Source organism: Peromyscus maniculatus, chromosome 5 (genome assembly GCF_049852395.1).
Source record: "Peromyscus maniculatus bairdii isolate BWxNUB_F1_BW_parent chromosome 5, HU_Pman_BW_mat_3.1, whole genome shotgun sequence".
Taxonomy (NCBI): Eukaryota; Metazoa; Chordata; class Mammalia; order Rodentia; family Cricetidae; genus Peromyscus; species Peromyscus maniculatus.
The window spans coordinates 72,443,561-72,461,813 of record NC_134856.1 but is presented as its reverse complement, the minus strand read 5'-3'; the positions used below and the strand labels follow the sequence as shown (position 1 = coordinate 72,461,813).

The 18,253-nt window shown below is 41.9% G+C and overlaps 1 protein-coding gene across 6 annotated transcripts in view; it reads right to left on the bottom strand.

Moving 5' to 3' along the window:
* Nucleotides 1–18,253, bottom strand: part of C5H10orf67 (chromosome 5 C10orf67 homolog) — a 120,653-nt gene that overhangs the window by 81,082 nt on the left and 21,318 nt on the right. For all 6 annotated transcript variants that reach the window (XM_042278036.2, XM_042278037.2, XM_076572582.1 and 3 more), the window contains 3 exons: nt 8,799–8,954; nt 2,227–2,374; nt 835–893 (listed from right to left, as the gene is read on the bottom strand). In XM_042278036.2, coding sequence (XP_042133970.1) covers nt 835–893; nt 2,227–2,374; nt 8,799–8,954 — 363 coding nt within the window. The remainder of the gene's footprint in view (nt 1–834; nt 894–2,226; nt 2,375–8,798; nt 8,955–18,253) is intronic.

The window sequence follows — 18,253 nt, the reverse complement described above, 5'->3', positions numbered from 1 at the left end:
TTCTCTCCAGCTCCAAGATCCATGCTTTTAATTTTGCTTAATTTAACTTAAAAATTCATAGTTGGTTGAGTTACTGGAAAATACACACATTTCTTGGACTAGTTTAGGGATGTGGGTCTGCCTTTTCACCTGTAAATTTTATGAACTCTAAATGTATCTTTATTCTATGCATCCCTACAGGGAGGGGTGTATTTCAGGGTTCCAGGCACGGCTGTCAGCACAGCTGAGATAGTGTGCTGTCTGCACTGAGGATCACAGTCCAGGGAGGCTGACTGACTGCACATGGGAGGAGCATTGCTCAGAAGACTCAAAGCGGGGTGGCTCACCAGCAGGGGCTAGGGGCGAGGATGCACCTGGGATCCTTGATTTTCATGATACTGAAATTTTTCTTGCTTTAAATAAAGACTGACCTAGCATAATAAGCCAATTCATTCTCAATCAAAAAAGAAGTGTCAACCAACGTCCAGCCCGCAAACAGCATGTGGCAGTGTGGTCTCATTCTTAGAAACAGATGCTTGCAAGCAAAGGTTGGAAACTCTCAGTGATATATAACTTGTCAGTTCCTTACAACCAACAAGATATATATGCTGATAGATCTCCGTTAAATAAGCGATTATCAATATTCCAGTGGGTTTTTCAGTTAGAATTCTTATTTATTACTAGCTACTTTATTCCAGATAAGAAGGATATATGTTGCTAAAATGACATAATGGGGAAATGTATAAGCCAACTTTCTTTACATTTGAAGACACCCTGGACACGATGTCATTTCCCCAATGGTGCTGATATTTCAATTTAAAAAGAGTCATTTATCAACGTAAAAGATGTTTGTACCTTTTGAATAGTTCGCTGATCCTGGTCTGCCATCTCTTTCAGATTCATAATTTCATCCTCTGTAAACAAAAGGAGAGAGAGGCTGACCATGAAATTACGCACATATGCCCCTGTATTCAAACTGCCTGCTTTGGGGCAGGCTGTAGAGGCAGCGGCGGGCATGGTGTTCACAAAGTCCTAGCAGAATTGTGACCTTCACAAATGCCCTTGACATTCACAGCCTTCTTCCTGCTGTTAGGTTGGCCGGTTGGATAAGGAGTAAGAAGTAAGTTCAAGATCCCAGTGTGGCTGAGGGCTAGATGCTTTTCATCAATAGTAGCAGTAGACATTTTTTTGCTGTTAGTTACAGCCAATACTAAGTGCTTTAGCAGGTGGCACTTTATGATTTGCCAAGAAAGACCCCAACCTGGGAAAGCATTGTCATGCCGCATCAGAAGAGAAATGGAGTCACAGTGGCATGGCATCATCCTGCACTCAAAGGACCCTGTGCTACAACTCATTTCACTGATGCTCACACCCACATTCTAAATCTTTGCTCTGCTTTCATACTGTAGATCACCAGAGCATCATATTAAACACACTAATACAGCAGCGACAGTTAACATTTAAAGGTGCTCGAAAGCAGTGTGCTTCTGGTGATAAACATGCAGTTTTTATCAACGCGTATGGTCTGAACAAAAGGGGATCTGAAGTGTCAAAAGGAAAATTTGCATTTAAAATTTGGATCATGGCACACGCCTTTAATCCCAGCACTCGGGAGGCAGAGCCAGGTGGATCTCTGTGAGTTCGAGTCCAGCCTGGACTACCAAGTGAGTCCCAGGAAAGGCGCAAAGCTACACAGAGAAACCCTGTCTCGAAAAACCAAAAAAAAAAAAAAAAAAAAAAAAAATTTGGATCAAAATTGAGTGCGAGTGAGTCTCAGCATTTTGCTCTGAAAGCCTGCTTTTCCACAAGCATATCCCGTCATGTTCCCGTATGTCTGTTCTGTTATAGTTTAAGAAAATCAGCACGTGTCTGTCAACAGCACTTCTAAGTGAAGGAGAATCAACTGATTAGCCCCCCTCTTTTTTTTTTTTTTTGCTAAGACTAAAGTGTATTTTTGTTTGTTTTGTTTTGTTTAGAAACAAACACTCTGAGTTCACCTGGCCTAGCTCTGTAGCACAATACAGATAAATCCTATGTTTCAAGCAAGAAAAGCTATCTTAAAAGAAACACAAAGACACCTATCAAACTGATTTCTTTTAGGTGTAAATAACTAAACACATACAGGAGGAAAAGCCAAGGAGTACTGAATTTTAGGACACGTCCCACGCTTCACAAGGAAGGGGTTAGGAGCATGAGCTAAGATCGCGTTTTCTTTTATGTTCACAAGGAAAGGGTTAGCAGCGTTACCTAACATTGAGTTTTCTTTCAGGTTCATTTGTGCTTCCTCTTCCAAGACTGCGATCACTTGCTGCAGCCTCTCATTCTCCATCTTGTATTCCATCATTTCCTTTTCTGAGAATGTCTTTGGAGAGCCCGTCTCCCCGGCAAAAGTTTCCTGCGAAGATAGGGAATTCCACATGCAACTCCAGGACAATGCAGATACAGAGGCGCTATCATATAATTTTCTGAATTCTATTACACACTTATGAATAGCAAAAAGCAAGGGGACTAAATAGGACTGGCTGGAAGAAAGGCCGCAGTACATTCTGTACAAAGACCCCCGCACATGGGGACATTTTATTGACAGGAATAATGCATATCATACTGTTTGTGTGCCCTCCTCATTCAGGTCAATTCATTATGGAGGCTGTGTCCAGGGAGGCAGCTGGGGCCCCTCCACCCACACTTGTGAGTATCTGAAGCGCTGTCCCCTGTAACTAGGCAGGCTGGGGAGACCGTGGACGGGCAGCGCCAGGGGGTGGCAAAGTGCAAGGCTAAGGAGGGGGGCTTGTTGCCTTTGTGGCGTTTCTCAGTGTCAGCATTGCCAGTGTCGCGAGGAGCCCATCACATGTCAAAGGGGTGATGTGTGCAGGCTGGGAGCCGCATGGAGCCCATCAGGCGCACAGATAGCCACACAGTTGGTCTTCTGCTGGGTGGAGGAGCCACCCAGAGGCAATTCATATTCTGAACATTAACGTGGCTTTGCATGCCTGTCACGGGGAGCTGTGCAGGCAGTCAACGCTATTGAAGGCTAGGGTTTAAATCTCTATGCAAAGTGATTACCTTGTAAGAAGGTTTCAGGATAACTTACAACAAAAGACTTTAAAGTTATAGTTTTAGTAAAGCAAACTCATTTACATTTTTATTATGTGTGTCTTTTGTTTAAATCTTGCCATGTCCATTATGACGGAGGCTTTTTCCTATGCCACAGAAGTTTATCTGGGAAGGCTACTCTTTTTTTTCTTCTTCTTCCTCTTGTCTGTTTCAAAGCTATTGAAAACATCTGAATATACTCGCCTATGGTTGTCTACATTTTATGGACACACTTAAAAAAATTAAGATGTCATGGACCAGGGAGGCTGGTGCAGAATTTTATACTCCATCACGGATCATGCAATTTCAAAATAAGGGTTGTATTATTATGCTAAAATAGGAAAACAATTCTACATGTCTTGCTTTGAAATTCCCATGGACTTGAAAATAACTTTTGAACTTCAAAGTAATCTTAGCTGAATTATGAGTTGTTCCTTTTACAGTAATTCCATGATTGCAAATAAATAAGAATAAACAGACACTCAAAAACAAAGTGATCTTTCCAATGCACCAATTTCCTTCTGAACTGTACCCTGACTTAGCTTTTGAGAGACCAGAGAGTAAATTATTAAAATGTTTCTCTCTGTGATTATAATGTTTTAAAAGAAAAACAAGTATTGAAATTTTTTGTAGTATATTAATAAAACCCTTTAAAATTAGTGGCTTACTGATGGGATTATAATCATATATATTGGATTTAATATCATTTGAATATGTTGTTGAGTTTTATACTAAGCTTGGGTATAAATCTTTGAGCTTTTGACTCTTCATTCTATTTAAATTATCCCAGCATAATTAATTTCTAATTTTATTTATTGTCATTGAGACAGGCTAGCATTATATAGCCCAGCCTGGCTATCCCTGTGAGATTTACTCACTTACTTACTTACGTGTATGAGTATTTTGCCTGCACATATGTGTGCGCCACATGTACACCTGGTGCTATTGGAGGTCAGAAGAGGATGTGAGACCCCTGGAACTGGAGTTACAGGTGGTTGTGAGCTGCCATGTGTGTGCAGGGACTTGAACCTGGGTCCTCTGGAAGAGTAACCCGTGCGGTGAAGCACCAAGCCATCTCTCAAGCCCTTGGTCTTGAACTCTTCATCCTCCTAACCAGGCAACCAGTGTGCTCGGACTCTAACAAGCAGAACTAAAGGAGCACTAACTGGTCTAATGAGCAGTTAAGAAACAGCATGTTTTTCTCAGAAAAATAAAGGGAGACTCGGCATTTCTTTGTCTCCCATCGCTGAAGTTGAGACTACTACAGAATGCATTTATGGTCTAAGAGGACGTTTTAATCCATAGAGGATTACACGGGTACCTGTTATCATTCGTCATCTGAGAACTATTTGAACAATCAGGCGGAGATGAAAGCTAATATGTTTTCTGAGGCTCTGTGAGGGCAAGCAGGAACCCAGGAAAAGAGGTTCTGAGGCGCTTTTCCTCCCTTCATCCGCAGCCCCGATATCCAGAGGTTAGCCTTTAGCGCGGTCCCCACCATCTGTCAGCTGCAGGAACTGCAAGTAATTAACTATTCAGACACCCAGGGCAATGAGGACACTTCATTAGCAAAGGGAACAAAGCCTTCATCCTGGCTGCTGCCGTCCTCTCTCCCACTCAAGTGGCAAGTTTTGTGGTGATGTTCCTTCGGCCATCTGCCCCACATTGCTAGCTCCAGCTTGCTTAAAGCATGAATCTCCTTAAAAATAAGCTGCCTTCATAAAGCAAGGTTAAGGAAAGTGGAGATCATTCGAGGAAAGTTAGCCTGGTACTTAAAGGCACACAGTATAAGCCAAGAGCGTGTCGTCCACAACCATCCTGGGATTTTAAATTCATAAAGGTACCTCCCCCGCTCTTGTTTTGCTATCATTTCATGAAAATGAGGCCTTTAATCGGTGGGATAAATGCAGCTTCTCTTGTGAATATGCATAAGGCTCACAATATATCTGATTGCAGGTCTCAGAACTCTAAGCGGAATCTGGAAAGAAGTGCTTCCCAAAGCAGGACCATGCGGAACCTTCCTTCTCTCAATGTGCTCTTGACCAAGTGCCTAGGCATCAGTTGGAGAGGAACTTGTTGGAGAGGTGGCATCTCAGGCTCCAGCCCAGACTGCCCGTGTCAGTCTATCTCTCTCGGCAAGTGACGCATATGAACCAGGGTCTGAGAAGTTCCTGCCTCAGAGCTCTCTGTGTGCCTTCTCAGCAGTTCTCTGCAATTCTGCAGACTCCGTGGATGGCACTCAGACATCTCAATTTGTGGATGGCAGGGGGCAGGAGGGGGACAAGCAGGATTCTGATGCATGCATGCCCTTGCCTCGTGACAGCCACATAGAAGAGCAGGTGCTTCCCCAATGAGTGACAACCAGGAAAGTGGCACCCTAGGGCAGCGCAGCCCCACAGAGTAGTCGTTCTTGAGTGACAGCCCTGTCGCCGTGTTGTTAGCAACAAGCAGATCTGTTCGTCAGTGGAGGGTGGGTAGATGATGGTAGCGCAGCTTGGCCATATTGGGGGGTAAGAAGGAAACATGAAAAGCCAGCAGAAATTAAAGTCAAGGTATGGTGTGCACAGGCAGGCGTGAGTGTGCACATACACACGAATGGTACACACAGGCACACAAACATACTTGAATGGGGTAGCTTTCTCTACAGTTCTCAGAGAGAGAGTGCTCAACAGACAGCGTGGCAAACCAGAACCCACACACGTCTGTAGCTAAGTCACACTGATTTCTCACAGAATGAATACTGGAATGAAGTTGTTCTTAGGAAAACTGGCATCAAGATTGTCATTGGAAGCTCAGGTTTCTTCAACTTGAAAACCTCCCTTTCTGCCACACGTGTAATTGAGGCTACTCGTTTAGTGAACTTGTCCCTTTCTAGCCAATCTCATGAGATTTCTCTCAGAACCAAGCCAGGAGAGACAGCATGACGATTAACATAAATAAGTTACTGATGCAATTTGATTATCAGTAGAATCAATCAAGTCTTGTACAGACTAAGCAAAGCTGGTTTATTTCACATGTTTTCAAAAATATTCCTCTCGAGATTTCTGCTAAATAATTACTCATTAGTAATGTGTGTATGAGTATATATGGTGAGGGTGGGGTGAGAGCGCCACAGCATGCCTGTGGAGGGCAGACAACTTTATGGAGTCGATTCGCTCTTTAAGCTCTGACGTTGGAACTGCAGTCATCAGATTTGTGTGACAATCACTCTTAGCTGCTGAGGCAGTTTCTGGTCCTCCCCTTAACTGCTTCCCTACGTGCTGTACTCCAAATCCAGTTGTAGGTTAGCACTGTGTGACATCGCAGGGGGATTTTTGAGCCACTAGAGGGGGCAGCTGTCTATGATGAAACTTCAAATAGAAAGCTCCAGTTGAGAAAACACAGCAGGAATTTTTCGGGAAGTTTGTTCCTAGAAAACTGTGTAAAATGTTTTTCACAGGCCGACTGAAATGCAACTACTCTGAAATTCAAAATAAAAATCTGAAATCTGAAACCTTTCTAGTTGTAGGTATTTTTGGAAAAGGGAGACTCAACCTGGATTGGTGGTCAGTGCGTGCGTGCGTGCGTGCGTGCGTACGTGCGCCTTTAGCTTCACCTATTCATCCTTAGTCCTACAACTCCAATTCAGTCATCTCTTGCTCTTAGAGGGTCATGATAAAATCATGTCCTGCTTTGGACTGCCAACGGGGGATGAGAAGGAACCTGCCTTTCTAGCACATTCTTCCCAGACAGAAAGAACTTCAAGCTCTTCTCTCTGCTGTCCTTTCTTCCCATTTGTGTCCCCACTGGTCTGGGCCTAAGTAGGAAGGCAGTGACTGGCTCTTCTTGTCGGAAAATCCGAGATGTTCCTTCTAAACATCTTGATTTAGAAGTCGTTCTGTCAGCTGTGATGGGGCAAAGACACCATAGCACAGCATTGTGGGTAACGTCCTGGAGACTTCCCGTATCCTTCAGAGCTTTCACCGTGTAAAGTAAAGCCATATCCTGAACTAGGCCGTAGGAAAGATTTCCAGAACGATCTAATTTGCAGCAGAGCTGGAGTTCATTCAGAGAAAAAAAGTTAACCTGCATTTAAGCATGGGTTTTTCGCCTTTTTTTTTTTTTTTAACAGAAGGAAGCATTCAGGGAAAGAGTAAGAAACACCCAAGTGTCATAGTTCATTCACATGTAGTTGTTGAAAATATGGCTTTATGGGTTCTTTATCTTCAAATGGTTGCTAAGGAATGTGAATGAGACCACAGAGTGATTCTTGAGATGTATTGAACAGGATTACAATTGTTAACTTAAAACTCCAGAAATTAGGATATCTTGTTTGTGAGATTCCCAGAGAAGAGTAAGACCACAAAGGTCAGATACTCACAGGCCTGATGCCTGGCTTATTGATATTTTAACATTCTTACTTGAAAATACAATCTCCTTTCTTTAAAGAAAGAGGGGGGAGGGAGGAAGGAGAGAGAGAGAGAGAGAGAGAGAGAGAGAGAGAGAAGAAGAAGAAGAAGAAGAAGAAGAAGAGGAGGAGGAGGAGGAGGAGAGGAGGAGGGGGAGGAGGAGGAGGGGAAGGAGGAGGAAGAGGAGAAGAAGAAGGAGAAGGAGAAGGAGAAGGAGAAGGAGAAGGAGAAGGAGAAGGAGAAGGAGAAGAAAGAAGCCAGAGGCATCTGGTCCCCTGATGTTGGAGTGAAAACTGGTTGTGAATGGCCCAACATGGGTACTAGGCACAGAACATAGGTCCTCTGGAAGAGCAACCAACACTCAACTTCTGAGCTATCCCTCCAGGCCCCCAAAGTGTGTCTCTATCAAAGAGATATTATTGGTAACCTTTATAACAAATATTACTAACTTGTGCTAGAACTCTTGATTCTTAGCTAGCAAGAAGCTTCCACCCAATGCCAGAGATAAAGGCTCCTTGTCCTTCCCACATCCCCATCATTTCCCATCTTTCTATCCTGCCTCAATTCTGTTCAATCCCAGTTGGCTTGTTGGAAGCCTCTGACTTGGGGAGATTGGCTTTGTCTCTTTTCAGGTATCTTGACTACAAAGAGAATGGAAGTCTTAGAAATTACAACAAAAACTCATGGTGTTATTCTCTAGAATGGAATTTTTCTTGGCACTGGCAAATGGGTTATTTCATTTCCATTATAAATTAAAATTTAAGGACAGTTAAAGTGCTCCTCTTTATAATTACTATGGATTTTCTAGAATGTGTCAGAATAGCAAAGTGATGGACTGGTTCATATTGTGGAGAGATTAACAAGACACACACAATCAATTCTTTCATTCTTTCTTTTTGAGTGGGTATGTGTATGTACATGTGTTTACATCTTAATGGGGGTGTGTGGGTTTGTGTGCCTGTGCACACTTGTTGTGGAAACCAAAGCCAGGAGGTAACATCAGGGGTCTTCCTCATTTACTCTCTACCTTATTTTTGAAACAGAATCTCTCACTGAGCCTGGGGGCCACAGATTTGTCTATACAGTTTGGCCAGTAAGTCCTAGGGATCCCCTTGTCTCAGCTCCTGCTCACAATGCCATGGTTATAGGTACATGCCACCATGCCCAGCTTTTATGTGGGTCCTGGGTCCTGAACTCAGGTCCTCATGCTTCTACTTTGGTCATCTCCTCAGCCCAGTTCTATTCATTTTTAACCCAGGATTATTGCTCTCTACAATCCTATTTACATGATTTAATATTAACTATAATTAATTAATTATAAAAGTGAATGAAACTTACACTCTTGCTAAGTCCAATCTCTTCATATTGTTCTAGTTCATCCCTCAAACCCTTAAGAATTTCTTCTTTCTCCTTCAGTTTTCTTGCTAAAACATTCATTTTGATGTTTGTTGCATCCTGTAGTGCAGCTTTTTCTGCTTCTATTTCGAAGAATTTCTGGAAGGTAGAGAGAACATTATCTGATCAGAAATTGCTTTATTTTAATTTGATTTCTTGTCTTGTAAACCTATTTTATTTTTGTAATTTCCCTACATTTCTTTGTAAATAACTCTAAATGAAAATACACAATAAAGCAATGCAGTACCACATTATCTGATAAAATACAAAGCGTGGTGCATTGTTCTAATTTTATTTCCCTACAAATAAGAGTGAAGAAGAGGGAGATGACTGATTAGGAGGTTTCCCACAGCCACAAGAATTTGTTAGCCATTTGTCAAGTTAAGTGTCTACCCAGCTAGAAGGGTAACCCCAAAGAGAGCTTTTTTGGGAGGTCTGTACCAAGTGGCAGGTTCAACAATAACAGTTTGACAACAGAGTCATAAATAGACTCATTGTACTGTGGACTTAGTTATAAACTTTTGGTTTTGGACCCACCACCAACACCAGCTGCTGAGAAATCCAAGAGGAAGCATGCCCACTCATGTTTCTGGTAGGTAACAGGACCACTGGCCTGTGAGGGTTGCAGACCCTGAACTGGTCTTGAAATCCACCTAATGCCCATCTCAGCTGTGATTTGAGAGCAGTTTCACTTCCCAGGAACTAAATAGGAATCATACTAGTCCATGTCCTTGAATCATTGTTTTTAGCTACATAGCAAATCGTGAAATTCCCTGGAACAACCCTGGCTGTCATTTAACAGTGGCAGCCTACCCAGGGACCTTCAGGGAAGTATGTGTATTCATGCCTTCAGAGGATGCTCTACTGATTCACATCTCATTGCATGAGTAGCCCTGTAAGCAATTTCCATCTCATCCCAGCCCCAGTTCAGAAGCAGCCCTGCCCATCCAGAGACACATCAGGAGACATGCTCACACAGGCCTCCTAATATAAGCCTACAGGCATTTGTGCAGTTTCCTATTCCAGGGAAGCACAGTAGCCCAGCTTCAGCCCCACAAAAGCCATGATCCAGGGGTACCTCTGAATCTCCAGTGTCTAGCAGAACGCAGCTTTATCTGTGTCCCTGGTACATGTCTGTAGTGTTCAGACACAAATACTAAAAGTAACTATAGCTACAATAAGTAGGTGATGAAACAATTTTAAAAGATAGAAAGTGTGACACCAACAGTATAAAATATTGGATGAATGAAAATATTGAAGTGTGCAGGGTTGTATGTCATTGAAATTAAGTTACTATTAGTTTAAAATTGTCCCTCCCTCTCCCCCCCCCCCCGCCCGCACCTCCCCCATCCCTTAGCTTTTTGAAACAGAGTTTTCCAGGTAGCATAGGTTGGCCTAGAACTTAAGATCTCCCTACCTCAGCCTCTTGAGAACTGGGATGCTGGCATGGCCACCATGCCTGGAAACAGGCTCTTTTAACTATGAGGTATCTTATATATGCTTCTTGTTAAGCACAGATGGAAGTTTCAAAAGTCCTCTAGGAGGCAGACAAAGATAAAGAGAAAACAGAACAAAGCATGGACTACAAAGGAGGTGAGGGAGCACAGGGCAGTAAGAAAGGAAAGGGGGAGTGGAAGAATCACAAAGCAGGATAAACAACCGAATGGCAGCAGTAAGTCCTTACCCTGCAGCAGTCACTGTAACGTGTAAATGAGTGAAAGTGTCTAACCAAGGGTAGGGCAGTGAATGAATGCAAGAGATACCAGATCCAGCAATGCACTGCCCGTAAAAGACTCACGTTACCCTGAAGGACACACATGGACTGAAAGCTTAAGACACTACAAGATTTTCCCTGTACTTAGAAACCCAAAGAGAACAGGACAGCCACACTAATATCAGACAATACAAATCTGGATTCAATTGTTTTCGCAAGAGACAAAGGTCACTGCATCGTAATAAAAGAATCAATTTACCTAAAGGATGTAACAGTCTGTAAACATAGAGGCACTCAGCATTAGAAAGCTGAAGTCTATAAAATAGATATTAACAACTTAAGAAAGAAGTAGCAATATTGTAATTGTAAGGGGATTTTGATAACCCATTAATTTTTTTTTAGTCAACCCTTGGGGTTGAACCTAGGGCTCTACACATGCTAAGTAAACACTCTACCACTGAGCTGCACTCCCAGCCCAATATTCCACTTTTAATAATAGATCAAACATAAAAGTTCAGTGAGAAAACTGTAGACTTGAATATATGAGAAATAGAAAAGAGGACTAATGTGTGAAATTCCAGGAAGGTGGCTGTTAACTTGAGGTGTGCAGAGGAAGGCAAATGACTGAAAACAGGTTGGTATTGTTAGATACCAAGTTTTGGATAAGATATTAATGACGGAAGTGTGGAGCGGTGGTGACCCGTCTCATGCCAGGGAGCTTAGAGCATCCTACATGTATGAAACACTGCTTGGACAATGGGATTAGTTAGGCAATTTGGGATAAGGAATAAAAAAAGGAGAAAAAAAAAAACCCAAAGCAAATGCATTAACAAACCAGGAGCTCGTCCCCATGGAGCCTCCTTGGGAAGACACATGCTCTTCCCCTTGACGAGGCAAGGGGACAGCGGGAAGTGGAACTAATGGATTCAGGTGTAGTGAAGTCTTCTAAAGTCCGATGCGGTGCTGGCTGCACACCACCCCTAAGTCGTACATTCTTGGTGGGTACACCTTATGCTATGTCAGGCACATTTAACAAACTGCTAAGTGATTTCAGTGTACCAATGTTTTCAACAGACACCAGGAGTAAGCCATAAAAATGTGACCGAGAAGATGACACTTTCTAAAGAAATAAACCATTGCACTTGGGAATAACTTGGGTGCATAAAACATCTACAATGTATATAAATAAAATTATAAAACCCTTTTGAAATATAGAAGACAGAAATGAATCAATAATTAAAGATAACATTCTTGGATGGGGAAATTGAAGGCTATAAATGATAAAACCTCCTCCACAGTTCATGAGTAAACGTCTTACCTTCAACCAAGCTTCAAAACAAGTGCAAACGGGGAAGTTTTGTTGAAGATTAAATAACCCTCCAAATTATTTTAGTTTATTTGAAAGATTTTTTTTAAAAGCTAAGAAAATCACAAAGAAGAGATAGAAAAATAAAACAAACTTGCTATACATTGATAGAACACTTGCCTAGCCATAGGCCCTGGATTCCACCCCCAGCAACACACACACACACACACACACACACACACACACACACGCACGCACGCACGCACGCACACACACACAGAATTAATTCAAAGAGCAACACAATCCCACAATTCAAAAGTAAATAGATGTTTTGTTGGTTAGTTTGAGATAGCGTCTCATTAGGTAGTCCTGTCTAACCTGGAACTAGCCATGCAGACCTGGCTGGCTTCAAACTCACAGAGATTGCTTGCCTCCCAAATCTGGGATCAAAGGCTTATACCACCACACCAGACTAGCTGTATGTACACACACACACACACACACACACACACACACACACACGTATATATACGTGTACATATGTATATACACATATATGTACACACATATATGTATATATACACATGTACATATACACACATATATATGTATATGTATATATACATATGAACATATATGTATGTACATACATATATGTATATATACACATATGTACATATATGTATGTACGCATATATGTATACACACACATATATGTATATATACACACATACACATATATGTATATATATATACATATATGTATGCACACACACATATATATGTATATATATATATATATATATATATATATATATATATATACAGCCATAAAATATCTAGACAGACTTGAAATGAGTTTAAAGCTATCAATAAAGAAAAGATCAAAAACCAAGGGGAAAGGAAGCTATCCAGTAAATGGTATTATAAAATGATGCTTATCAGTTTGAAGGCTGTTAATGGCACTCTATTATCTCTCTGTTCTATAGGTTTTATAAATACCTAAGTCCTTGTATTAAAATCCCTTTTGAAATACTGAGAGTGGTTTTTTTTTTATCAGAAGTATAGATAAACAGTACCTTTCTGAAAATGAAAACTATATGGATGATATTACTTTTTAATGTTCTCTCTCTCTCTCCTCTCTCTCTCTCTCTCTCTCTCTCTCTCTCTCTCTCTCTCTCTCTCTCTCTCTCTCTCTCTCTCTCTCTCTCTCTCTCTCTCTCTCTCTCTCTCTCAAGTAAAACAGTATAATATCTCACACAAATTACTTAAAAGTTAAGTTTAGAGCCACACTCCAGAGCTGGGAGAAGTAACTACATCCTTAACTGGCCTCTAGGAGGCAGCAGAGAGCCAGTTACGCTTGTCTGCTGCCCAGAAACAGACCTGCGGCGGTTGTATTTTCAAGGCTCAACTGTTCTCTCAGGACTAATCCTGAGCTGAGCGAAGTGGGTGGCCAGGATTAGCAAGGCTTGGAAAGTCATAAGTCAAATCAAAGCGAACAAGCCCAAGTGAAGATTCAAATGATGACTTTAATTTAACCTAATAGAAACAAAGTTTTTAATCTAACTAACCAACTAACCACAACTAATATGAGCTTGGTGAAACATGTTGCGCTAGCACATGTTTATCAAAACTTGGTAATAGGCAGAATTTGTCCATTTCTGCTTTCTACTCCCAGAAATAGAAACTGTACCTATGAAGAGTGACACTCATTGAACATTTGATGTATATTAAAAACAGTATTCCAGGAATTATTGAAAACATGAATGATGATTATTAAAACCTGTTCTAATAAACCATAGATTTTTAATTTACTCTCTTACTGTAAATAAAAATTCTGGAGAATTCTCTCTCTCTGTGTGTGTGTGTGTGTGTGTGTGTGTGTGTGTGTGTGTGTGTGTGTAGATGCCAAAGAAGGACATCCTATGGTCTACTCTATCACTCTCTGCTTTGTTGCATTGAGACAGTCTCTCACTGAACCTGGTGGCCCACAAGCCTCAGCAATCCTTCTGCCTCCACTCCCAACTGCTGGGGTTACAGGTGGACACAGCCACTTTGTTTGTTTGTTTGGTTTTTCAAGACAGGGTTTCTCTGTGTAACAGTCCTGGCTGTCCTGGAACTGGCTTTGCAGACCAGGCTGGCCTGGAACTCACTGAGATCTGCCTGCCTCTGTTTCCCAAGTGCTGGGATTATAGGCTTGAGCCACCACCGTCCAGCCTGCACACAGCTACTCTGTTTACAGATTTGCTGGGATCTCCACTCAGGTTCCCGGACATGTATTCTTACCCATTACATTATTTGTCAAGCCCTGGAGGTGAATTCTATTGAGTCGGTTTCCAGCTCTCTACAGGCCACAGAGAAAATACAAGTAGGTCTTTGTCAGAGTATCCTCTAAGAGGTAGGACAACACAGGATGCCGGGCGAGCCTTTCACTGTAGGAAAGGCCCCACCTTGAACTCTGCACCCAATCCCACTACACTGTGCTAAAGTCAGAGCCTGCCTGGAAACTGCCTGTAAGAATAGGGTGGGGAAAGAATGGGGGCAGGGGAACCCCCCTGAGAAATTTTCTCCCCATGTTCACACACCTGGGTAGTCTAAAACATTTCAGCTGAGAATTGCATTACAGTCACCACAGACCCGTAGAGTCTCACAGAAGCAATTGCAAATGTTCTTTGAAGAAACCTCCATCTTGGTGCTCAAAGAACTCAGAAGAACATCAGTTCGTAGCTAAAAACTGTAAAACTCAAAAGCAAATGTCATCTCATGAGTGAGGGCTAGGACTTGCGAGAGACAGTTGCCAGAACCTCAAAAATGGAAGACATGTAAATTATGAAGCACAAACTATAAGTGTATGTAAATGTGCTGATACATATTAAAAGGTAATGTGAGCACTGGAAAGACAACTCTGTAAGAGCTGCACAAGCCTGAGGACCTGAGTTCAGATCCCCAGCACCCACGTAAAAGCCAGACACAGTTGCATGCATGCCCCAGGACTGAGGCACAGACAGGCACATTTCTAGAACAGCTGGCCAGCCCACAGAGCTGGGTGAAAAAAAGGCAAATTCCAGGTTCAGTGAGAGATCTGTCTCAAGGAATTAAGCAGAGAATGGTAAAAGTTGAACTCTTAACACCCTTCTCTGTCCTCTGCATGGGCACACACACTCATGTTCACACACACATACAAAATAAGTAGATAAAAATTAAAAAGTGTTAATTTGACTTCCAAGAATGCCTATTTGTTTTCTGGTGGAAAGTTTTATACATCAACCAAAACAGTGAGAATAATAGTTTGCTGTCCCCTTATCTACTCGTATGTTTGAGTATTCCCAAGGGAATCCTACCCAGCATTATTGAGCTTGAAAGACTTCAGGTTGCCTGTATAAGAGTTAGGGATGTTTCTTTACATAGTCACAATGCCACCATCATACCTTTCAATCAGTGAACAGTTCATTAATATTTAACACCCAATCCACCATTCCTTACCCCTTCTCTCCCCATCCCCATCTCCATCCCTGACTATTTAATTGAGAACATAACCAGCTGTATGCATTGTGTCTGAGGAATGTCTGTAATTCTTTTCATTTAAAGCAGAACTTTTCTCCTTCCTATTTACCACTCCAGTCACCACTGAAGCCGCTACAGATCACGTACATCTTCCCTTTATTCTTTTCTGTTCCTCTTTCTCTGATTTTTCCAATATTTTCCTCCAAAAATATTCACTAAAAATTATATTGTGCTGAGCAATGTACTAGGTCCTAAGGGACTTTTGTGAACAAAAGCTTGGGGCGTCCCCCTTTGGAGGTTGCACCTGCCTTCTTTTGTTTAGTATCTTGTGGGAAATAATTATGGAAGTGACCATCTTAAAAGATAAGGCACCCCCTCTTTCTCCTGCTTAGGAAACCCCGTGGTCTAGAGAATGACTGTAAAGACATAATAAAAATTGACTCCCAGCTCCAACATTATCCACTCCTACGACCGTGAGCATTTTCCTTAACAGACTTTGTGTCTCGTATTCTTCAGCTACAAAATGAAAATGCTAATAATGCCTTTTGAACACTTACATTCCACGAGGTGAAAATGGCTAGAAGATACTTCATCCCAACATTGAAGGTAAGCCAACCAGGACAGGTGCAGCTCTAGATGCCTAGACATGACTGAGCTTCGCATCTAGCCAACAAGAACACTAACTTAGGATGTAAGGTTGTGAGGTAAATCCCTTCTATTCTTAATAGCACCACTTTGAGAGACATATCAGGAGTTAAAGAGATATAAGTAACAGACTGAATTATTCATTTCCATCTCAGAAGCTATAGGTGACCAGCAGCTACCATCTGGGCCAACGCCACATCGAGCGACAGTGACCATGACAGAGACCATCAGGTCTCTGATCAGGTCCCATCTTCTCTTTCACATGCCGTTGTGTGGGGGGCCATTTTGCTCAACCACTTCCACTTAACCAGACCCCTTCTTCTGGGTTGGCCTCTCCTTTACATTATGTCCTGGGTTGGGTATGGTTCTGGACTGGCTTGAGGAAGAGGTTAGTACTAAGTAAATTAGACTTCTATCACTTGCCAACAAAAAATATTCCAATATATGCTAGTATAACTGTCTGCCTAGACTCCCGCTAGATTTTTGCCCACCCGCTCTGAGCATTTCATACCAGCACAAGTATTACCTCTTCAGTGATGTCTTCACAAAGTTCACTAGCAGAAATAACTCTTCTTTATGGCATTCCCATAAATACTACCATATATGCTTATCTCTGCATATACCTGCTTATATTTTGTGATTTATTTATGTTCTCTCTCTCTGCTTACCCCTACCCCATCTCCATAATGTCAGTATCCAGCATATCATACCATAGAGCATTCTTTTGAAGATATTGTATGCCAAGTTTTTTTTTTTTTGGTTAAAGATACATTTCTCATGTTATTTATTGCTTTGCTTTAGATTTATTAAAATAACTATAATTATTTAAGCTAGGTATCATGTAAAAGAGTTACTTGACTTTTTAACTCCCAAAGCGGAATCTCATATGATTCAACATAACAAATATGAATAGTAGTTACTGAGGCTTTAAGGACATTTTATTTATTCTCAGTCAGTAGGCAGAAGGCCGTGAGCCTCTACGCTATGATAGGATCGTGAGAAGCAGAAAAGCACAGCAACACTAAGAGAGGAAGCCTATGAGTATGTATAGCTATCGATTTAACACTTAGAGTTTACCTGCTCTGATCTAGGTACCATTCTAAATGCTTTGTAAATGTAAATCTGTCTTACTCTTGGAGCACATCTGTCTGTATGCTATGGACTATTATTATCCTCATGTCACAGCAGAGAAAAGCAAAGCAGAGCGATTATGTATTTTACCTAGAGTCACATAGCCATGAAGTGGCAAAGACAAGATTTGAACCTAGGCTGTTTGCCTTTGTAGCATTTGCTCTAAAACATACACTATGCTGACTTTTGACTAATCCATGCAAGTAAAAACCATCAGAAAAGCAATCTTTCTGACAAATATAATCAAGAAATTGCATGTTGCTGTGAGCAGAAGGATCCTATCCTATTTACCAGCTAATGCGTAACATACCTTCCCGAAGGTAGCAATATAAAACACAGCTGTTTATTGTGCTGGTTGACATTCTGGGGTAGGGAATTGGGGCAGCAATGACTACACAGATCGATAACCTCACAGGGAAGAATTCTAACTGCTGGTAGCTGATATCATCCGGAAGCTTCTCTACCTACACGTGTGATGCTGGAGTTTGGATGACTAAACAGCTGGCTCCGATGACCCAGTACCCAGAGCCAGACTCTCTATACGGGTCGGGCTTCTTTCAGCATGGCAGCTGGGCTCAGGAGGAACAGTGCAGAGAGCCCACCTTCTGAGAGTCTGAAGGTAACTTTCAAGATTTCTTCCGGCCTTGCCTCAGAAGTCCTGCACTTTCTCTTCCGCTCATATATCAAGGAACTAAGGCCACCTCTGACTACAGGGAGGGGAACCAGGCCCTGCCTCTGGTCATGTTGCAGAAGAGCAGGTGAGTGGGACATAGCAGCATGACCTCATCTAGAAACACCATTTGGCACAGAGGCACAAAGACTGTTTACAGAGCAGGTAGTCTCGCGATGTTTTTACCTGCAAGTAACTGAACAGTCAACTAGCAATGGCTTAAAGACTGAGGGTGATTATCTCAAGCAAAAGGGCAAGTTACATCAATTGCTCAGTAGCATCACTGGGGAACTTCTGTCTTTCTGCCTTGCCCCTTCAGCACTTATAATAAATCCCAGTCCTCTGGTTGCTGTAACCATTCTACCCATCAGAAAGTGACATAGTAATATTAAACAAAGAAAAAGGAGAACAAGGGCCAGGGAAGATGG